The 24,553-nt window shown below is 41.8% G+C and overlaps 1 protein-coding gene across 1 annotated transcript in view; it reads right to left on the bottom strand.

Moving 5' to 3' along the window:
• Nucleotides 1-24,553, bottom strand: part of LOC144494794 (ephrin type-A receptor 5-like) — a 393,151-nt gene that overhangs the window by 179,185 nt on the left and 189,413 nt on the right. Inside the window, exon 4 of the mRNA XM_078214142.1 lies at nt 6,844-6,999. Within this exon, the coding sequence (XP_078070268.1) occupies nt 6,844-6,999 (156 nt within the window). The remainder of the gene's footprint in view (nt 1-6,843; nt 7,000-24,553) is intronic.

The raw sequence follows: 24,553 nt of genomic DNA, 5'->3' as shown, positions 1-24,553 counted from the left end.
GGGAGGCCCCTCAATGCTGTGTCACTGAGAAAAGGAAGCCATTGGTTCGCCAGACCCCACAAGCGATTCCCTCCCGTCCCCCACCCCTCCCATGTATGGGGGTTTCAGATCCCTTACTCGCTACACAGACATGAGCCCAGATGCCAGCGTGCATGCGGAGCTCAGTTAGTTTGCACCAGGGCATCATCATAATGGTGCTTAGCGAATCGTCATCACCCTCCTGCCTGCCAAAAAACTCACTAACACAGAGTACCCAGGCCCACCACTCTGGTGTGACAATGTTGCAGGAGATAGAAGGAATTTTGGGGTGATGGCGAGGAATGGAACCCACGGACACAGGCCCCAAGCAACTGAACCGCCTGGTGATTAGGGCCTCCCTTGCTGCCCTTGCATGCCTCATTTGAGCTGCGATCCCCCAGTGCCTGGGTGGTGTTCCTCGGCCTGCTCTTCCTCTTCTTCCTCCTCCTCCTCTTCCTCCTCCTCCTGTTGGTCATCCTCCCCAGTGACACCCGGCTGGTCAGCCTTGATGTCCTCCTCCTCCCCCAATAAGTCACCTCTCTGTAGATTCAGATTGTGCAGGGCACAGCACACGACCACTACGCAGGAAGAGATCACTGGGCTGTATTGGAGGGCCCTGCCAGAGCGATCCAGGCACCAGAATCACATTTTGAGGAGCCCAATGCACCTCTCCAGTATTGCATGGCTGGCTATATGGGCCTCATTATAGCGGGTCTCCGCTTCAGTCACAGGCCTCCACACAGATGTCATGAGCCATGTCCGAAGCGGGTAACACATATCATCCACGAGCCACCCCCACAGCCTGGGCTCCTCCTCAAATGCCTCCGGGATGTCCAAGCTCCTGTAAATGAAATTGTCGTGCACGCTGCCTGGGTGTCTAGTGCAGACATGGATAATGTTCATCTTATGGTCGCACATGGTTGAACATCTGTTGATGAATCTCTGTAGGGGGGCCTTGAGGGCGATGTGGGTGCAGTCAATGGCCCCCTGAAACGTAGGCATCCACGCAATGGCTGTGAACCCTGCGGCCCGGGCTTCCTGATGGGCCTGGTCCAGGTTAAATTTGATGTACTGCCCAGCCCGGGCATACAGGGCTTCAGTGACCTGCTTGACACAGGTGTGCACGGCTGATTGGGAGATGCCGTAGACATTTCAACTCGGGGTCTGGAAGGAACCTGTCGCATAAAAGTTCAGAGCGGCCGTCAAATTGACAGCCACCGAGAGTGGGTGCCCCCACCTCCCCGTCCCCCCACCCCCTCCACCTCTAGGTGTAACAGATTGCACAGGTGTGGCACTGTCTCCTCTCTGAGGGGGAGACGTTGGCAGCACACAGCGTCCGACATCTGTTCAAATGACACTCGTGCATGGAACTGCTGGGGTCTCTGCTCCCTCCTTCTCCTGCACCCCCCCACTCTGGGTGAATGGCGGCTACCTCCTGCCTCTGGTGGTCATTTCCCTCTATTCCTGCAAGTGGTAAAACTTGAGCCTCCTGTGCCTGCAATTCTTCCTCCAGCTCCTCCTCCTCAGCTCCAGCAGCAACTAAAAGAACAGCAAGATGGATTGGTTGCATCTTGTTACTATGAAGAGGACGGGGTAGGGGGAGATGGAGAAGAACACATGTAGATGTTCAGGAACGCTGCTTGCCCCCAGCACATCAACAGCCACTGTCCATACCACCCAATTCCTCCAGCCACATGCTCCCCACAATCACAGCTCCTTGAAAAGTTGAGAGGCTGCAGCAGTGCTATTTGCAAGAGCTTTGTGTACATCCTTCAGCTGGATGTGAGCTGAGTGCATTAGGACCCAGCAGCACCTCAATGCTGAAACCTGGGTCCTTGCTGCAAATCGGACATTGGAGACCCTGCACAGCAACGGCCCCCAACCCACACACACTCGCAGAGCAGCCACTGACCCGAGAAAGAAAATGGCCACAACAAAAGGACACCCATAAGCAGCAGAGAGCCAGCGGATGCTACACACTTACCTCCTCACTAACCCTCATTGATGGAGTGCCCGAATTGGACATCGATTGAGCATGCCTATTTCGTGACGATTCAGGATTGGCAAAAACGGTGGTAAAGGGGGAAGTGCTGCTAAAGTTGGGTGTGCTGTCCATTAATTCAATTTAAATGTATTCAAATGCATTTAAATGGCCGTCTCGCCCGATTCAAGTGCAGTCCCGATCGTGTCCATTTTCGGGGCTTGATAAAGGAGGAACCAGTGTGGAGGCGGGCACGGATCGTGCTACTCACCTCACGCCCAACTTTACCAATCTTTTGCGTCCGAAAATGGGCGCAACTTAGAGTCATAGAGGTTTACAGCATGGAAACAGGCCCTTCGGCCCAACTTGTCCACGCCGCCGTTTTATTTTTAAAACCTCAAAGCTAATCCCAATTGCCCACATTTGGCCCATATCCCTCTATACCCATCGTACCTATGTAACTATCTAAATGCTTTTTAAAAGATAAAATTGTACCCGCCTCTACTACTACCTCTGGCAGCTTGTTCCAGACACTCACCACCCTCTGTGTGAAAAAATTGCCCCTCTGGACACTTTTGTATCTCTCCTCTCTCACCTTAAACCTATGCCCTCTAGTTTTAGACTTCCCTACCTTTGGGAAAAGATATTGACTATCTACCTTGTGTCTGCCCCTCATTATTTTATAGACCTCTATAAGGTCACCCCTCAGCATCCTACGCTCCAGAGAAAAAAGTCCCAGTCTATTCAGCCTCTCCTCATAACTCAATCCATCAAGTCCCGGCAGCATCCTAGTAAATCTTCTCTGCACTCTTTCTAGTTTAATAATATCCTTTCTATAATAGGGTGAGCAGAATTGCACACAGTATTCCAAGTGTGGCCTTACCAATGTCTTGTACAACTTCAACAAGACGTCCCAACTCCTGTATTCAATGTTCTGACCGATGAAACCAAGCATGCCGAATGCCTTCTTCGCCACTCTGTCCACCTGTGACCCCACTTTCAAGGAGCTATGAACATGTACCCAGAGATCTCTTTGTTCTGTAACTCTCCCCAGTGCCCTACCATTAACTGAGTAAGTCCTGCCCTGATTCAATCTACCAAAATGCATTACCGCACATTTGTCTAAATTAAACTCCATTTGCCATTTGTCAGCCCGCTGGCCCAATTGATCAAGATCCCGCTGCATTTGGAGATACCTTCCTCATTGTTACCATGCCATCAATCTTGGTGTCATCTACAAACTTACTACCATGCCCCCTATATTCTCATCCAAATCATTAATATAAATGACAAATAACAGTGGACCCAGCACTGATCCCTGAGGCACTCCACTGGTCACGTCACAGGCCTCCAGTTTGAAAAACAACTCTCTACAACCACCCTCTGGCTTCTGTCAAGAAGCCAATTTTGTATCCATTTAGATACCTCACCCTGGATCCCATGAGATTTAACTTGATGCAACAACCTGCCATGCGGTACCTTGTCAAAGGCCTTGCTAAAGTCCATGTAGACAACATCAACTGCATTGCCCTCATCTACCTTCTTGGTTACCCCTTCAAAAAACTCAATTAAATTTGTGAGACATGATCTTCCACTCACAAAGCCATGCTGACTGTCCCTAATCAGTCCTTGCACCTCTAAATGCCTGTAGATCCTGTCCCTCCAAATACCTTCCAACAATTTACCCACCATAGATGTGAGGCTAACTGGCCTGTAGTTCCCAGGCTTTTCCCTGCAGCCCATTTTAAACAAAGGCACAACATTTGCCACTCTCCAATCTTCAGGCACCTTACCCGTGACTATCGATGATTCAAATATCTCGGCAAGGGGACCCGCCATTTCCTCCCTAACCTCCCACAACGTCCTGGGATATACCTCATCAGTTTCCGCAGATTTATCTACCTTGATGCACTTTAAGACTTCCAGCACCTCCTTCTCTGTAATATGTACGCTCCTCAAGACATCAATATTTAATTCCCCAAGTTCCCTAACTTCCATGCTCTTCTCAACAGTAAATACTGATGAGAAATATTCATTTAGGATCTCACCCATCCCTTGTGGATCCGCACATAGATTACCTTGTTGATCCTTAAGAGGCCCTACTCTCTCCCTTGTTACTCTTTTGCCCTTATGTATTTGTAGAAGCTCTTTGGATTCTGCTTTGCCTTATCTGCCAAAACAATTTTGTGTCCCCTCTTTGCCCTCCTGATTTCTCTCTTAACTCTACTCCTACACCCCCTATACTCTTCAAGAGATTCACTTGATCCCAGCTCCCTATGCACGTCATGTGCCTCTCTTCTTCTTGACCAGGGCCTCAATATCCCGAGTCATCCAGGGTTCCCGACTTCTGCCAGCCTTGCCCTTCACTCTAAGAGGAATGTATTTGCCCTGAACCCTGGTTAACACACTTTTGAAAGCATGCCACTTACCAGATGTCCCTTTTCCTTCCCACAGACTCCCCCAATTAACTTTTGAAAGTTCCTGCCTGATACCTTCAAAATTGGCCTTGCCCCAATTTAGAATTTTAACTTTTGGGCCAGACCTATCATTCTCCATAGCTATCTTAAAACTAATAGAATTATGGTCACTGGTCCCAAGGTGATCCCTCACTAACACTTCTGTCACCTGTCCTTCCTTATTTCCCAAGAGGAAGTCAAGTTTTGCCCCCTCTCTAGTTGGGCCTTCCACATACTGAATGAGAAATTCCTCCTGAATACACTCAACAAATTTCTCTCCATCCAACCCTCTAATACTATGGCTGTCCCAGTCAATGTTGGGAAAATTAAAATCTCCGACTGTTACCACCCTATTTTTCTTGGAGCTATCTGTACAAATTTCTTGGAGCTATCTGTACAAATCCTTACATATTTGCTCCTCAATTTCCCGCTGACTATTTGGGGGCCTATAGTACAACCCTATCAAAGTGATTTCCACCTTCTTATTTCTCAGTTCTACCCATATAGACTCAGTGGCCGAACCCTCGGATATATCCCCTCTCAGTATGGCCATGATGCTTTCCCCAATCAAAAGTGCAACTCCCCCTCCTCTCTTACCTCCTGTTCTATCTTTCCTATAGCATCTGTACCCTGGAACATTAAGCTGCCAGTCCTGTCCCTCCCTTAGCCATGTTTCAGTAATTGCTTTAATATCCCAGTCCCACATACCCATCAATGCCCTGAGTTCATCTGCCTTGCCCGTCAGGTCTCTTGCATTGAAATAAATGCAGTTTAATCTGGACTTTCCTTGCTCTCTGTCTTGCTTCTGTCTGATCTGTCTGGTACTAGGATTACTAACACTGCCTTTGCTAATTAATGTGCTCTCTTTAACTTCCGAATTCCTCAATTTCCCGCCAACTATTTGGGATGATCTTATAGAGGATTCATTTAGGATCTCACCCATCTTCTGAGGATCTGCACGTAAATGACTTTGTTGATCCTGAAGAGACCCTACTCTCTTCCTAGTTACCCTTTTGCCCTTTATGTATTTGTAGAAGCTCTTTGGATTCTCCTTTGCCTTACTTGCCAAAGCAATCTCGTTTTCACCCTCCTAATTTATCTCTTTACTCTACTCCAACAACCTTTATACTCTTCAAGGGATCCACTTGATCCTAGCTGCCAATGCATATCATACACGTCCTTCTTCTTGACCAGGGCCTCAATATCCCGAGTCATCCAGGGTTCCCTACTTCTACCAGCCTTGCCCTTCACTCTAAAGGGAATGTGCTTACCCTGAACCCTGGTTAAAACACCTTTAAAAACCGTCCACTTTCCAGCCGCCCTTTGTCTGCCTAACAGACTCCCCCGATCAACTTTTGAAAGTTTCTGTCTAATACCATCAAAATTGGTCTTGCCCCAATTTAGAATTTTAACTTTTGGACCAGACCTATCATTCTCCATAACTATCTTAAAACTAATGGAATTATGGTCACTGGTCCCAAAATAGGAAGTCTCATAACACCAGGCAACACAGGTTTATTTGGAATCATGAGCTTTCGGAGTGCTGCTCCTTCATCAGGTGAGTGGAGAGGTAGGTTTCATGTCTTTAAAGGTACAGACAGTGCGGGTGGAGAGAGGGATAATCACAATTTAAAGAGCTGTGAATTGTCTGAAGCCAGTACAGTTAGTAGGATCCATTTATGAAGCCTCAAGAAGAAGTTTTGTGAATGGGTGCTTTTTCCTGTGCAGTTCCACACATGGCATTGTTAATATAATGTTTCATTGGTTCTATACATAGTGTACACCGAGTGAAAGGGCATGGAAAGGCAATAAATGGGATGAGTTTGCTTGGGGGAGTTATGAGATGGCATGAGGTTGCATGGAGGGGATGGGGGTTGTGAAGGGTGAGGGTTTCAAAAGCCTAAAATGTCACAATAAAACTGGGACAAAGTGCCAGTGAACCAAAGCAGGCCTTTTAGCCTGTCTGCTTCGGCAGTCAGCCCCTCCTGTGGTCACCTATGCTCTGTTTGCAGGGGTGACAGGCCTGACTTTAACCCACACTCACCTCTAGCAGGAAGGATGATGCAGGGGCCTTTCTACCAAGGCCAATCTGGCAAGTTCGGTAATTTCCTAACTCGAACTCCCAAACTCAGTAGCAAAATTTGGGCTAAAGTCTGCAATAATCCCACACCAAAGGAACTGAATGCAAGCATATTAAAAATGTTTGTACTGAAAATTGGAAGTTCCAAGCTCATAACAGTTATAAAACAGAGTATGAAAAGTGGTGTCACACTGCAACTGAAACTAGTCCACTGTTTGTCCAAAAGTTTCCTTTATATGTTCCATTTTATAATTGTTGGTTAAATTTCAACCACAGAAATTCTTTCACGGCTTACAAGATTTACTTACTCGTACAGGCCATTGTAGGTGGATCGTTATCTCTTCTGAAGTAGTTTTCCATGCAGTGACATGAAACTGAGCCCTTGTCATTGGTGTAACTGTAAGGAGGACACTTGCTGCAGGAGAGGCTGTATGGTGAGGCCTTAAAGAATCCTGGCTGACAAACTGCAGAAATGAAAAGACAAGGATTTCAATTATCATATGGCTATTCAAAATTTTAAAAAGTAGTATTTCCTTTTACACAAACCAATTCCAAACTATTCTATTCAGCATACGTTCTGCTCCATTCCTCCAAAGACTTCAGCGTTAAGAGTATTACATCGTTGCTGTTAATTTGTAAAACAGTGGCTGCAAAGCAATTAATTCCTGAGACATTTGTTATATTTCCTAGATTAAATAAAGTTCTTTCTGTCTTTGCAATTGCACTTTTATAGATATGTGAATATTTACTTCTGTGTACAAAAAAAATGATGATGGAAATGTGTGAGAAGAACACTTATTTGTGTAGCTCATTTCATATCTCCAGTATGTCCCAAAGCAGTTCACACAATCATTAAGTAATTCTGAAGCATAAGCCCGATCACAATATTTACATGCTCGAGACATTCAATAGAATTCTTTGAAGAAGTAACAGCAAGGGTTGATCAGGGTAATACTGTTGATGTAATATATTTTGATTTTCAGAAGTTTTTCAGTAAGGTATCACACAGTAGACTAATGACTAAGGGGGAACATTTATTTTTATTTATTTATTGTCACAAGTAGGCTTACATTAATACTGCAATGAAGTTACTGTGAAAATCCCCTAGTCGTCATACTCCGACACCTATTCAGGTACACTGAGGGAGAATTTCGCATGGCCAGTGGACCTTTGACCAACTCGTCTTTCAGACTGTGGGAGGAAACTGGAGCACCTGGAGGAAACCCATGCAGACATGGGGAGAACGTGCAGACTCCACACAGACAGTTACCCAAGGCCAGAATTGAACCCAGGTCTCTGGCGCTATGAGGCAGCAGTGCTAACCACTGCGCCACCATACCGCCCCTATATTAGAATAGAACAGTATTCTTGCAAGCCTGGGAATAGGTTACTCATCCTTCTGACTGCATTAATACAAGGGAAAAATCAAAAGGTCTAAAGTCAAAGATTATTCGGGGTAAACAGAATATGGAGTTGAGGCTACAATAAGATCAGCCAAATAGCCTACTCCTGCTCCTAATTTATATGTTCATTTGTATATAAAAAGAATTGGACACTGTTGTGTATGTGGTGTCTGTCTCTATCAGGCAGTTCAGTAGAAAGGGATCACCTTGAGGGACCAATGGGAGCTGAGAGTGACTAATTACCCCAGAGGGTGGAGTCCTCTCTTGGCCAGAATCACTTAACAACCATATAGTTAACATCATAAAGACTGGAGCCGAATCCAGGGCAGCCTAGAGCTGCAACTTCTCTACCTAGTTTCTCTTATCAATAAATACGTTTTGTTTCAAACCTAGTTTGAAATCTATTGACAACCCTAGAATGCCACAACATAACAGTAATTCAATATATTTGGATTTTCATAATGCATTTGACAAATGACCAGTTAGTAGATTGATGACTAAGGTTAGAAGTAGCAGAATGGATAAAACTGAAAACAAAAAGTAGGGTTTAAAGTTTGTTACTCAGGCTAGAAACAGTTGGAAAGTGGCAGTCCACAGAGATCGATATGGGATCACTGTTCATAAATCGTAGACTCCCTACAGTGCAGAAGAAGGCCATTTGGCCTATTGAGTCTGCACCGACAACAGTCCCACCCAGGTCCTAACACTGTAACCCCACGTATTTACCCTGCTTGTTCCCCTGACACTAAGGGGCAATTTAGCATCGCCCATCAACCTAACCTGCACATCTTTGGAGTGTGGGAGGAAAGCAGAGCACTGGAGGAAACCCACACAGACACGGGGAGAATGTGCAAACTCCACACAGTCATTCCAGACCGGAATTGAATCTGGGTCTCTGATGCTGTGAGGCAGCAGTGCTAACCACTTTGCCACTGTGCCATCCACCATTGTTCATCATTTTCATGATTATGATATCAGAGAGGTCTAAGATTACAAAAGGGTTAGTTAGATAGGACAAACATAGAGAAAATATTGTTGAGGAGACCTGAACTAGGAGCTACAAGTTGCAGAAGATAGATTAAAGGGAAAGACTAGTAAGATATTCAAAGATGCGCAGGTTAGGTGGATTGGCCATGATCAATGCATGGGGTTATGAGGTTAGGGCAGGGGATTGAGCCTAAGTAGGGTGCTCTTTTGGAGGGTCAGTGCAGACCTGATGGGCCAAATGGCCTCTTCTGCACTGTAAGGATTCTACGATTGATTCTACATCAACTGGTGAGATGAAGAAGGTTGGGAGGAGGCTCATGTGGAACATAAACACTGCATGGACCGGTTTCTGAACTGTAAATACCATGCATTATCATGTGAAAGTCAAAAAGGCTCAAGAATAAGGCTCCATCTATTTTTCATTTTCCATTGATTTTTCCAAACCTCATGCTAATACGGTCAGAAGGAGGAGTAAGCTATTTCACGGCTTGTAAGAAAACCATCCCAGTCTCAGTGCTCTCCAATTTCCATCTCTCTAGTAGAAATCTGGCAACAGCTTGATGCTTTCCTATAACTGTGTGGGCAAAATCAGGAACTCAGAAGAACCTGTCATATTCTGACCAATTCAGGTCATCCTCTCTGTGCCACAACGTCACAACACTGCAGGTAAATTTAAACAACACTTCAATTCACCAAACTAGGCAGACAGCTAGGTGCCATCAATTGTTACTTTACTCCTGGAACTCTAAGTCTGACCTCAGGAGACTCCCATTAGGAATAACTAAATATTTCAAACATAGATTTACCAAACCAACTACAGGGCTATAACCTGTTGATAAGATAAACCAGGATTTCAGCTTTTCTCAGCTCAGAAGCTTTCTCTTTTGCCAATATAGTACTCTTTCACACTTCATAAAAGCTCCAAATTAAGCCATATCAAGATCATTCTTCTAGCTTCATCTAAATATTTATTAGGGTTACCCTGAATGTTATTCAGTGAATTTAGCCTACATAAATCTATATCTGACAGCAACCGTTTCACTCCAGCATCTTCTCAACATTGGCTGTGCAGTGAGCGTAATTCATCCAAACTCTTATCAAAGCGATTGCGTGGCATTCACCTTTACCATAGTTTTGCCCTATTTACTTTAACACAACTACTGACAACAAAATAAATGTGCAGCATCAATGGTTTCTCATTCAAGGGCCCCTCGGACTTTGCAGTCACTGAGGCTGTTAATGGATCAGCATAAATTTGTTAACAGTGCCTTGAAGCTGGAGGTGCATGCATCATTGTCTAAATGGGAACCTGGTGTTATAGAATTTATTCCATAATATAAAGGGGTTATTTTACTATTATGAGATCCTGCTACCATTAAAACTACCATTGAAGAACCGGTAAATCATTTTAGCCATGGAATGCTACTTCGGTTAAAAGTGTCTCAAAAATCAGGGACAGTTGCAACCGTAGGATATTAACCAAGGGCGAAATCATTTGGAATTCAAATTTGTTATGTATGTTGGGGCATAGCCCCTTTAAGGGAATGAGTCAGGTGACCCTGGGTGAGCGGTGATCTGCCTGGGAACCACCCTGAGAGGGTAGTTTTTGTTTGGAGTGTGGAGCGAGTAAGACTGCAACAAATACCTGTGTTCCTTGACGGCTCGCAAGGTGAAGGATGGGGACCTTCATCGTGGACTGCATGTCAAGATCCACAGTGTAAAGAAAACCCACGGAGGACGGCTAGGACCGCGGGGGTAAGAGGGCATCGTGGGAAGCAGCGAGTTGGATGGATTCTGGTGTCATCAACGGTTGTAAGTCTGTCTCCACGACCGTCGCTGGCATCAGTTGTTGCAGGGCAATCAGAGGAAGACTCAGTCATCAAGGAGAAGTGAGTGCAGGAGCCAGCGCTGAAGATCTCCCATCTAGCAGATCCCACAAAATATACACAGTTCTCTATAAACGTTGCCCAACTTGCTGAGTATTATCAGAATTTTTGTTTTAATTTAGATCAGTTTAAAATCATTGACAGGAAATTTCTTTATCCAAATATACATGCAGCAACAATTAATCAAAATCCACTAGCGGGCCTTGAATCTTAGAGTCATGTCCAGTCACATCGTTTACAAGTCAGGTTTCTTGCCTCTGAATACTATTCAGTGACTTCTCCTAGAATATGAATGGGATAATATGGAAAGGATTTCAGATAGGATGTTGTTGCATGGATTTCTATGAATTTTCACTGAAAACCAAGCTACCATCACAGATGGAGGAAATAACCATTGACCAATTGGGTGAGCTAACAGAAACCTGTACTCTAGTGTACCCTTGATGGGCAACAAGAGTAAAACAAACATCTATGGCAAAAAGATGAACTGTAAATTGACGAGTATTTTTATCATTGCTAAAATTAAAAGGAAAAAAAGTGACTTGTGCTCTTGGTTGACATTATTTCTTTTTATGCTGCAGTTGGTTCTTCTCTGCGGCCTCGGGGTTTGAGATGTAGAATTTGAAGAATTTGTAGCACTTCACAAGGCAAATGTGAAATGCAACATTTTAATTTTTAGCATCAAGTTAGGAATTCAAATCCAGAGCGATATGGAATAAATTAATGTCAGAATTACTTCAAGCAAGTTCTTATTATGTTAATTATTTTAGCACTTGAGACTTTGTTTTGCTACTAAAATGACTGCATCACTGTTTCCTTGCTAAATCTTTTTGCACGGCTCACACCCCTTGCTATAATTGTAGAACGCTTGTTAACAAACACTCTCTGCAACACTGAGGGCAACTTATTCCACCCAATTATTATTATTTTAAAACCAATGGCAGTTCAGCGAAAAAATATTTATCTTTAGACAAGAGGGAAAAACATACTCCAGCTTGTAGAGAACATTTTCACTGAATCTGACTAGCTCTAAAAAATAATGCATGCAACAACCACAACATATTGTGACAGACCTGTAAGGCACATATGTCTTGCATTGGCAAATACCTCATAATGGAATGTCATTAACAGGATCTCTGAGAGAATCCTACACTTGAATATTTGACCACAAATGCAGAAAGCAAAATGAAGAATTATTTCCACAATGAGCACATTCCTTTGCTTACATCTGTCATTACAAATGCTTGAATCAGACAAGGAAGACTTTCTCAAAAAGGCCAAAATATTGTTTGATTTCAAAAAGAAATTAGATATAGCTCTTGGGGCTAAATCGGGGGGGGAGGAGGAGCGGGGGGAGGTGGCGAAGGCAGGATCAGGATATTGAATTTGACGATCAACCATGATCAAAATGAAGGACTAAATGGCCTACTCCTGCTCCTAGTTTCTATGTTTGTTTGTAGGATGAACAATTTAGCATCAGAAATGCTGCATGAAAAATCCAGCACTTATTGATTACTGTCTGTTGTCACTCACAGGTTTGGCAGTTAAAATCCATAGATGCACGGGTGCAACTTGGCTATGTGCAGTTAGCAGCTGTGTTATTTGGCTCTGTCTTCATTTAAATTGATTTTGAATGAGGGGAAAAAATTAAACTAATGACAAATTCAATACAGTCTGTTAAATCAGTTCATTTAAATTGAGACAATGCCTGCCTCCACATTTTTATCGCTTGTGTGTTCAAATAAAGCTAATTTGAAAGAGCTGTTCACCCATTAAAACAAAAGTCCATGATCAGTTTCTGTACTGTGGAGTGGGCTGACTTTTCATTAACCAACCTAAATTGGTTCTCCTATACAACCTAGCACAAAAAACTAATTTAAATTGAACAAGTCTGTTATGAACTATCTCCTGAGTATACTTACAATAGATAAATCTGAATCCACTTTTGCCTGTAGGTCCACGGCCAAAACCTATTCCAATCAATATTAACCTATTTTGAAGGCAAGACATTTTCAGAGCCTTTGGCTGGAAGCCACTTTTTGTTTGCAAATATATAAAGGGAAAAGCCATCTGCTGCCCACTGCCTCACATTAAGATGTGTCCACAGTGGTGAATTAAATCAAAATACTTCAAAACTGACCTGTGACTGAGAATAGTCCTCCAAGCTCATTATTTTTTAATTATGATCCTAAGGGGAAAATGACTCTCAATATTCAATTCAATGTCAGTAACATGCACACTTTAAGAGATATTGTATCTTGATGTGTTACCAAATTAGAAATAGCTCAGCCATTTAGGTTCATTCCTGAGGTCGTTTAATTAGACCTCATTTATTTTAAACTGCATTCTTGGCAACATTCCATTTTCACTGTTAATCTGTCAATACGGTCTTTGGCACTGCTTAGGACTGTCCAGGATTCAGATCATTTATCAAATTGGCTAATGTACAGTGTGCTCCTAATTCTCTGGAGGTCTGAAGCTAAAGCAGGCAGACAGATGCGGTAGAACTTGTAGATTAATGCCAGTATGGGAATGACAACAACATGCGCAGTGTAATGCTTTAGTGATGGGATACAGAGTAGGGAAAATCATATTTTTCAGTTCAGCATGAGATTGATATGTGGTGGAGAAGCTGGGTTTCTCCAAAAAAACATTCAGTGCCGATTAATGCTGAAAATTGCAGAAATAATACCTCTTATTCATCATCTGATGCCTAATAATTCTTCAAAGTAAAGACAGCCAGATTGTAGTCTCAGGATAGCTTTGAGATCAAAGACAGTATTAATCTCAACTTGCACCATTGGAACTTGTAGTAGTTAACGGGTCTAAGTGCTTGAATGAATCAACCCTGTAAAGTTATTATGAAAACCTTGTCCTAATGTTGCAAGCAATGCAGTCAGATCATGTAATTCCCATTGCAAAAAATGTGTTGCATTCCACTATTGCACAATAAGTCATTATGAGATCTCAAAGGTAGATTGGGAGAGAGGCATGGATGTTCCATAAAAAATGGTGACTCCTCCTCACACAAGGGTCCTTGTCTCCATTGCCCTCCCAATTTCCTTTTAATATTTGTATCTATTTTCATTATTGTTTTATAAAGTTGAACATTAATATATTTTGCAAAATTAAATCATTTAACTAAGTTATTTGATTATTGAGCGAGAGGGAATTACATGTTTACAATTATAAATTTATGGACAAGACTAAAACAGGACAGATGGTTAGTAAAAACAGAAAATGCTGGAAAAACTCAGCAGGTCTGACAGCATCTGTGGAGAGAGAATAGAGTCAATGTTTTGAGTCAGGATGACCCTTTGTCAGAGCTGATTCTTGCTCCACAGATGCTGTCAGACCTTGCAGAGTTTTTCCACCATTTTTGTTTCTGTTTCAGATTCCAGTATCCGGAGTATTTTGCCTTGATCAGATAGTTAGTGATGCGCGATAAATCACACGGGAGGCAGGATGTACTCAGGAAATAAAGGCTTTTATTGCCAACAATAACAGAGCTACTATATACAATCCCAGACTAAAGGGCCACCAGGCAGAGCAGTGACCTTTATACCTCTCCCAGGAGGCGGAGCCAACTGGGGTGTACCATAGGACTATATTAACAGGTAGAACAGCCCAACCCTAACCCCAACAGTAACATATCTACAGATTCATAGTACTGGCCAGACCATGGCTCAGCACTACCTGGTGGGAACCAACAATGGTTCACCACAGTTAGCAATTGGTGGAATGGGCAAGAAAAAAGCACCTGAAATTCAACGTTAGTAAATGTGGTTAAACAAAAGTAATAATTTTGCTTTGAATGGAGAAAAGCTGGAAGAACGGAAGTATTTATTGGAGGTTCAGCTTCACAAGAAATTAAAAGCAGCATCTCAAGTGAATAAAATCATTTAAAAAGGTTAATAGAATAGTCGATTTTACAGTAAGTGGTATGGAATATGAAGTATAGAATATATAAAACCTTCATCAGATCACAGTGGCGGTAATGTGTGCTGATTTGGGATCCTCGCTGTAGAAAGAATGTTGAGGCAATTGAGTGGCTACCAGAATGTTGCCTGGCATAACAAAATAAAAGTTCGAAAGGATGCATAAATCAGGGTTTTTTTGTTGGTACAGACAACTTTGTGAGTTAATTCGATGGAGCGGCTGAGGACTATGAAGAAATAAAGCAGGGTAGAGAGAAACAGGCTACTTTTAAGGTTTGATAGGAGTATGAACATGGGACATAAGAGATTTAGGAGACAGTAGGAGTTTACATCATACAGAAGGCTTGTTGGGCTGTGGAATACACTACTGGAGTTAGTGATTGAAGCAGATATGTCAATATTGAAGAATAGCTTTGTAAGGTGCATGAAAGGAAGGTAAAGAGACAAGGGGCAGGGTCTACACATAAACCATAGTCTTAATCCCAAGAATAAATACCAACACAGAATGGTTGGGCCAAACAAGCTGCTCGATATTGTCACTTTTGTCATTTTTCTTTCATTTTTTTCCCACCTGAAATAAGTTTTTTGAGTACCAGTATTAATGTCCAAACAAAAGTCTAGTTTAAAAGCAGCCTTTCGCTCCACTCAGAATGATTATTTTGATCCTTCAAAGATTTCTAACTGGATGCATAGCTAAGAACTAGCAAAAAAAGTCTAGTAAGTCCAGTGGGATGTAGCCTGGAATCTTTCAGAAAATGTGGAAGGAAACAGATGAAACTGATTTGTATCAGTAGGAGCTTTCCAAACACACTGAATGAGCACTGCATAATACGTTCATCTCAATATTCAAAAGGAGAAAAGGTAGGAATATAAATACGTATCAGTGGGATTAACAATTACAATGAGGAAAATGCTTTTACAGCGTCTTTCCACTACTCGTACAAAGAGACAGAAAGGTTAGCCAATATGGATTTAGAAGCAATCACTATAGTGTTGGAATCCTTTAAGAATGTAATTAAATTAGCAGAATACAGCCATCCAATGAACCTAATTTACCTCAAATGCTTTTTTACTACGTTTCGGGTGCGATTCTTTTGAACACAATTAAAGCCCCAGCAGTTGAATATAGAAGTCGTAGAACTCCTACAGTGTAGAAGGAGGCCATTTGGCCCATTGAGTCTGCATCAACTCTCCGAAAGAGCATCTTACCCAGGCCCCTTCTCCTTCCCTATCCCCGTAACCCCGTACGTTTACCATGGCTAGTTCACCAGAACTAAATATCTTTGGAAGGAAACCGGAGCACAGAGGCAGAGGGAGAATGTGCAAACTCCATGGAATTGAACATGGGTCCCTGGCGCTGTGAGGCAGCAGTGCTAATCACTGTGCCACTGTGCAGTAAGTAATGACAAAAAGCTGTTGAGAGATTAGGAATCATGGAGTTCCAGTGATCTGTTGTAATGCATATTCTAATATTAAATAGCCGAAGTATTGATAATAAAGAGGTGATTTTTGCCTGATAAGGTCGAGAAGGACCGATGTTTGATTATCAAATTGATCATGCCAAATCGTAAGCCGGATGAAAGAAAGTATGTGGAGAGATGAACAGCATTTCGAATGCACTGGTAAAATTAACCAGGTAAATTTTAATATAAAATTATAAATTTAAGGCAGTATATATCATAGCATGAAACAACAGACTTGTAGATTATAAAGATGTGTCCTTCTTGAAAGATGGACAAGAAAAAATAATTGGATTGTGAATACTGATTATGCAGTGAAAGCCTCTAGTCAATACAAAGCAGTTAGTAATAAAGCTAATAAAAGCAAGGATATACCTTTAGGGCATTTGACTAAAAGTTCAAACAAGCTATACTAATCCAAATGAGATCAGTAATGAGGCAACATATTGTGAAAAACGTGAAGCAAATGTACAAAGAGCATCATGGGGAAGCTCGACTGTAAAACTCACAGAACTGAAGATTGAAAGCAGGGATGTGACTTTAAAATGCTGAGAGGCATTCATACTGTTGGTATAAGTTTGCATTGTGAGTGATAGGTTTAATATTAAAGCTTCTTGTCATACATAATTTTTTAAAATTTTAATTAATATGGAAGACATAAAGCAAAAGTAAATGGCTGATTATATCAATTACAGCGTTCAAATTAAGGATAAGTAACTGATTGAGGAATGAGTGGAGATGTCTCCTGGATTGAGATGCTCAAAATACTTTATAAAACATAGAAGTTTCTGTGTTGATGAGGGTGTGTGTGGACACAAGAATCAGATTGCATCTTGAATAGTAGACAGATCTTCAGATTTTGCCTGATTACATTTGGAGATCAGGGAATATATACACATCAAAATCCTGGCGGTTACCATTGACAAGAAACTGAAGTGAACTAGCTATATAAATACTTTGGCTACAAGGGCAGATCAGAGGCTGGGAATCCCCTGTGTTGAGTAACTCACCTCCTGACTCCCCATAGTCTGTCCATAATCTACAAGGCTGTGATGGAATACTTTCCACTTGCCTGGATAAGAGCAACTCCAACAACACACAAGGCACCATCCAGGGCAAAGCAGCCCACTTGATTGGCATCCCATCCACAAATATCCACTACCTCTTCCACCAATGCACAGCATCAGCATCTACAAATTGCAGATCAGGGATTCATCAAGGCTCCTTATGCATCTGTGATGTTAGTGTACCTTTAAGAGTTTTTTTCAAATCATGTTCTCTGTAGTTCACAGCCTTAGTTGATGTCATTGTTGCCAAGCTGTCTACAAGGAGTCCTTTTGTTGCTCCTTAAGTGGCTTAAAGGGTGTTGTTCATTTTTACTTTGGGAATCAGTTTTATGACCCTACATTGTCAGGAGGAAGAATGTTTGCAGGTCAGGTGACAGGAGCTCTTTGATTTTCAGTTCTGAGCTGCAAGTTTTAGTTTTAGGAGGGTCATCAAGCTGGAAAGAAGTCTCTCTCTCTCTCTGGTTTTGGGAAATTCTGCTGGTTAGCTGAAAGCCTTCCTGGAGTAGAAAATTTGCTGTTGGTGGTTTGACCACAGTCTCTCCCTCGTGTTCTGGGAAGCCGTTCTGACTTCAAATTGTTCTGAGTATATCCAAAGGACTGCTAGAAGTTACAAGCTGAAAAGTCAAGGTTTTCAATTCTCCAACCAAAGGACTCAGTTCCAGTATCACGTGAGCATTAGTCTTTGCAGTGTTAAACCTGTGAAAAGGGTTTTTTTGTCCAAAGGAAGTTTTGTTTGATTGGAACTTCTTAGATATATTTGTTAAGGGTGATATATTACCGTGGTTGTTTTGTTTTTGTTTGTAATTGATAAAAGTTATTGCTAATTTTTTTTCCATACATGTTAACTATATTCTTAAATAAACTTTGTTTGGTAAAAGCTCACTATTGTGTCATTTGAATCATACCTGAGGTGAAACATATCGGAGCGATTCTCACATCCCACTGTGCAATGCAGCTTATAATCTAATGTTTCAGTTGCTCAAAATAGTTTTAGAGATTTAAAATTTTAGAAAACTAAATATCATTGATAAAGCTCTATGATGATAACTTCCAACAATTTTTGAAATGTAACTTCCCTTTGGTGAGTTTTGCTTATGTGGTTCAAATGGATCAACCTTTTTTTCAAGAGAAAGATGTGGGAAGGCTTTGATGAAGCCTCTCTTGCATTGGAACAGCTCAGCAATGTAAGACTGCGGTCCAAGACTGATCCTGAGTGAGCAACATTTAAGTAAATGTGTTTTTAATCCTATATTTTTAATTGTTTGATTAATGAGAGAGGCTAGTGATAGGAAGAAAATGCAATGTTGGCCAAGGCTACCTTCCAAGTTTCTTAATAATTTCACCTTTGCTAAGGACCAGGGCTGGGAGAGTGGGGTACACAAGATCCAAATTGCCGATGCCCAAATGTTAGGGAGTCCTGGGCTCATTGTTGTGAATGATGTTCTTGTTGTTGTCCAGACTAAGCAGTGAGAGCTGATCCAATGTGATCCACAGCGCTCTCTGCTCATTCATCTCTCATTGTTATTGATGCTGCTCCCACCAGGGCCTTGATCCATGCCGGTGAAGAGCAAACTCTACATTTTTAAGTAAAGGGGAGAGAAGAGATGCAGAGTCCAAAAGAAGCAGGAGAGAATCGGACAAAATCAAATGGCAGAGAAGAATATAGAGACGGAGAGAGAGAGAGAGAGAGGGTGGGGGTATATTGGAGGGGAGGAGAAGGAGAGGCAAGTACAAGATGAACAAATCTTAATTTGTACAATTGCCTATCAATTCTTTTTCCCAACGAATTCTTGCCAATAATAATATCCCTGCCCCAAGTTAAAGAGCTTCCAATGCCAGTTTCCTGTAAAGGTATTTGCTCAAAGGCTCTCTTCACATTCTGACCAGATTTTCAAACGCCAGGGGAAAGTTTCCTGGTGATTTATTGCAATTTTTAAAAATATTCTCACGGGTGGCCCACTCAGTGTTTTCATCTCTTTTCATCTCTTTCATCTCCACAGCATCAGTGAAAATGGTAAAGCTTTTTTGATTGCAGATTTCTAAGCATGACTTGCATTTAATGTGCCAGAGTTGAAATTTTATTTTCATACTTAAAGAAGTAATATATTGTATGAGTGCAGTGTTTTCCTTGGGCTCCAATTTTTCACACAAATTTACTTTCAAGTATGCACATTTTTACATTCAAGCATATTTTGAGGAGATTGCAACAGGAAATTTATATGTAACCGAACATTGGCAAGGTGGGAGCAGGAATGTTGCTGATATCTGCAGCTTTCTGAAACAAGACTTCCTTAGAATGACATAGACAAAGAGACCAAGAGCAATGTATTTATGTTTGCTGTCAATGCAAAGCTATGTGGAGCTGTGTAAGCTGTGTTTAAACTATGTATAAGCTGTGGAGGACAAAAGTGAGAGCAAAGAAATATAGACAGGTGAAACGAATGGCAGATGAAATATAATGTGGCTAAATTTGGGGTTCTTCACTTTCATAGTAAGAATAAGAAAGCAAAAAGGCATGAAACTTGTCAACATTGATGTCAAACAATACTCATACAAGGAACACAAAGTTAGCTTAGATGTACAGCAAGAAATTAGGATGGCAAAATGGTATATTGGCTTTAATGGCAATGGGATTAAAATAGAATTATACAAGACATTTATGAGACTATACTATGTGCAATTTTGACCTACACATTCAAGGAAGAATATACTTACATAGGAGGTGGTGTAGCAAAGGTTCATCAGACTGCTTCTTGGGATCAAATGGTAGTCCTATGATGAGAGACTGAGGGTGGAATTTTCCAAGTGTTATCTCAGGGGTGGGGGACAACCCTGTTTGATTCTCGTTGGCTCAGGCAGGGCAATCCTAATCATGATCTTCTAACAGTTTGTCACAAGGGGGCAGGTTTTGCACCATTCTTGAGAGGGGTGAGGCTTAAGGATGCCAGCAATTCCAGCTACTTAAAGGCTCCTCAAGATCTCAAATTAATGTTAAAGATCCCACCCACCAATCACCAACATCATCGCCCACACCCCGCCCACCCTCGTCCCCTCCAATGTGAGTGAACCTCCACTATAAGATCACCTATAGGCCATGTCCCTTTATGGCCCTGTCCTCTTCAGGCCCTGTCCTTAGCAATGCCAAGCTGGGCACTGCCCAGCCATGTCCCTGACCATCCAGGGGCTACACTGGCCTCCGAGCCCCTGGCATGGTCACCATGTCTGGTCTCCTTTTTGGAATCAGATTATGTCGCCAGTCAGAGGTGGGAAAGTTCTCATTCTGAGACCTCCATGTTGCAAATCTCACAATGGCGCTTTCACGAGTGTTCCAGCCATAACGGGGCTTGCACCTGTCTTGGACAAGCCCAGAAAACCACCCCTTGTCTAAATTGGGTCTAAAATTCACTGAAATTTATAACAATGAGAAGTGAGGCATCAAAAATTCTGAAAGGGTTCATAGATGTTGCAAATATAAAGCTTGTAAGATTGTTATTTTTGGGTGCTGTCTCTTTAATTTAGGGTGAAATAGAGGAATGGTTTTGTGATCTGTTCTGAATTCTGCCTGAAAACAAACTTGTTGGTTTGGTTGTTAAAGGGAGGGCTCAAATTGTTACTGGGAAAAAGGTAGATGATTTTCACACCTTGTTAGCACAGAATTTGAAAAGAAAGACATGTCACTGAAGCTTTTCATCTTGTACTCATCAGGGCAAACACAAGAATACCAAATTTCAGACAAATTCAACAGTTTATGCTGCAGAAGAAAAGGATGCTAATTGATCAGCAAGTCAACTCTGATTGGCTGAGGCTGAGGCACTGCCATGGAGAAACAATGGGGAACTACAGACTCCCCAAGCTCCTGGGTAATTAAAAAAGATAAAGTTTATTAATTAGTGTCACAAGTAGGCTTACATTAAAACTGCAATGAAGTTACTGTGAAAGTCCCCTAGTTGCCACACTCCGGCGCCTGTTCCAGTACACTGAGGGAGAATTTTGCATGGCCAATGCACCTAACCAACACGTTTTTCGGACTGTGGGAGGAAACCGGAACACCCGACGGAAACCCCCGCAGACACGGGAAGAACGTGCAGATTTCGCACAAACAGTGACCCAAGCTGGGAATTAAACCTGGATCCCTGGCACTGTGAGACAGCAGTGCTAACCACTGTGCCACCATGACAATATTGGTAGGAGCAGAAACCGTTGGAAAAACATGGTTCCAGTATGAACGATATTAATGATTTTGTATTTATTGTGAAGCAGCAAGAAAGGGAATTCAGGGCCATGAATTGCGACATTGGTTTCATGCTTCCTCTGGCATTTGCATTTTGGAGATACTAACATGAAACTGGCACCGTTCCAGTCAGGAGGTGGCTATGTTGTCGTGCCAGTTTTCTAACATTGTCTCAAGTACAGAAAACATGTCAACTTTATTTTTTACTGGTGCAAATCTCATACAGTACAATGAATGTGTTTTATCTATATCAGTCTTTTATGGGTAAAAGCACAAACTGCATGTCAGTTCATACTAGCTGTTTGATGATTAAACACCCTTAGAGTTCACCCTCAGCAAGAAATACACTTTCAATTTGGTAGAACCTAAACAGATTTATAATGCTCTGGAGCTGTTATCTAAACAGCTCTCCATATGCCCAAGAGCACAGTCTAAATAGCCTAAATAACCTATCACCACTACATAAACAGTAAAATTTATTACAACTAATAAATCATCAGCTTTAAAAAACATAAATATCTATGTATCTTGCCTGCACAAATAGATTAGTTCTAATTAAATTAGTACAGTTCAGCTGCAAGCAAAATATATAAATCGACTTCACGTTAATTTTAGATGACAACTTTTCTTGTTTTTTTACACTTACATTTGAGGTATACAACTCCTTCAACAGAAACAATTCTGTCACTCGTTCATAGTCAAAGTGCCCACAGCTGAACACAGAAATAATCCCCCCCCCCCTCCTTCTGGAGTTCGTTGCTGATTGTTCTTCCGCTCCCTGGCTTGCCCCAATACAACCCCAGCCCTCCCCTACTTGCCACCTGTCTCTAGCTGCTCAGTTGTTCCTATTAACACATTCTGCTATCTCACTTTTTGCCGCTATTAGCACTGTTCCTCCCTTAATGGCACCATTAGCACTCCCCTTTGTTTTATGTCCAGGACAAATTTGTCAATATCTCCTTTTCCCCCACCTGTTCTCCACCCCCGTTCCCACTATATAATTCTATACATTTGTCCCTTGCTTTAGTTCTATAGAAGAATCATTTAGATCCAAAACATTAATTGTTTCTCTCCACAGATGCTGCCAGAGCTGCTGAGTTTATCCAACATTTTTTATCTTTATTTCAATTTCCAGTATCTGCAATATTTTGCTTTTAATCAATTGACCAATTTTATCTGTCCCAGACTTGTTTCCAAAAAGATAGCTCTCAATCTTCAAATTCCATGCTTTTAAGCTAACCTTTCTAATTATCAATATCAATACATTATATAGCCAGAAGTGACCAATTAAAATTACAATATCGTTCATGAAATTGGAAAGTATCAATGATTTATGGTCGATTTTGGGATTACATCACACCGTATTGGGACAATCAATTATTACAAACCGGTCTTCAATCTGTCTACCTTTGCAAACATTTTTTTTAAACACTCTACTATTTTATCCATGAGGATTTATTGATGGTACATAGGTCTACACTATTTGATTTTCTGTAGGAGCACCTGGCATCTGTATGCAGGGTTGAAACCATGCTGTTTGTGCCTCAGTGATTGTACGTACACTGTATTGCCCTAGATGACATCCCTGGAGCAGTTACCTATAACTTTGAACAGGTGTCTTGCTATGTAGAATGTTGCTAGAGGAACTATATTTGGTTCTGTTCAGTTACATTTTTGTACAAGACACTACTGGAATAGCTGCTTCCAGTTGTGCACAGATGGTCCGCCATATGTCTGGGTCTTGTGCAGGAACTGTGACTACTTCTAGTTTTTGGCAGTGGTAGCATTTGTGTGTCTGAGTCAGAAGGTTGTAAATTTAAGTTCCATTATAGGGTTTCAAGGCACTTTAGTGCAGTACTAATGAAATGAAAGACTGCTGCCTTTTGGATGAAGTATTAGCATAAGGCCCTATCTGCCTATTCTGATAGAAAAGAAGAATGTTTGGCATGACCGTAAAGAGGCCAGTGGCTTAATCAATATTCCTCCAATACGATTGGAAAAATCAAAGATTAATTGATCCCGCATCTCATGTATGTTTGCTTGCATAGAAATAGTGACGACAGATCAAAAGCAATTAATTGGCTATGACGTGAGGTTGTTTCAATCAGAGATAAGGCAATCTCTGAACATTTCCCTGTATCCCTCACCACTCCCATCCTCCCTACACCCTTCCAAGCATGCTTCCTTCTGCATCCAGCCCTGAAAATAATTAACTCCCATGTCACTTATAACTCCCAACTGCCTAGTCTTTGGTCTCCTTTTTAACACAATACTTCTGCTGCTATCACGCTTTCATCTAAAAAAAAAGAGATGGTTCCAGAGCAAGGTGACTTCTTGCATGCTGTCTCCAGCATAATTTCATCTTTTATGACTGTTCTGCACTTCTAAAACTGAATTCTTTTAAACTGTCTAATAATGAATGGTCCTATCATATATTAAGCTGATCTTTCTCTTCACCCTATCTGTAACTGCAACACTATGTTCTGCACCTTATCCTTTTCCTTTTCCCTTGTGTACTTTATGAACAATATCTTTTGGCTGTATAGCATGCAAGAAACAATACTTTTTACTGTATCCCAGTACATGTGACAATAATAAATCAAATCAAATTTTTGATGCCTCAATAAAACCCTTAATTTCTCCCACTGGTTATTCTTACTGCTGGAGTACCTATTTCTGCTGTGTGAACAGAGGAACAGGTGTGCCTTGAAATGGCAGAGGAATGGCAGATTGAAGCATCTGGGGACTTGTTTCACGGCGCTCCTAGAGTAGTCAATAACTTCTCAGCTGCTCTGTCAGTGACACCAGGCCCTGCAGTAGCCACCACAGCAGATGCAAATGTGCAGGAGCCCCTCAGCATGCCAGGGCTCTCCAGGCCTCAGGCAGCTTGGTGCAATGTCAGCAACCTGCCTCCATCGCACTGCAAGCATAATGGGGAACAGCATGTAAGAGCACGCAGAGGAGACTGAAGAAGAGAACCTAACTCCACTCAGGGTTCACAGGTCACTTTTCGTTGGTATTATGAAGCCTTGGAAATAATTGTAAC

Source organism: Mustelus asterias, chromosome 6 (genome assembly GCF_964213995.1).
Source record: "Mustelus asterias chromosome 6, sMusAst1.hap1.1, whole genome shotgun sequence".
In the NCBI taxonomy this organism is placed as follows: Eukaryota; Metazoa; Chordata; class Chondrichthyes; order Carcharhiniformes; family Triakidae; genus Mustelus; species Mustelus asterias.
The sequence above is the reverse complement of the archived record's forward strand: the minus strand, read 5'-3'. Positions and strand labels throughout refer to the sequence as shown.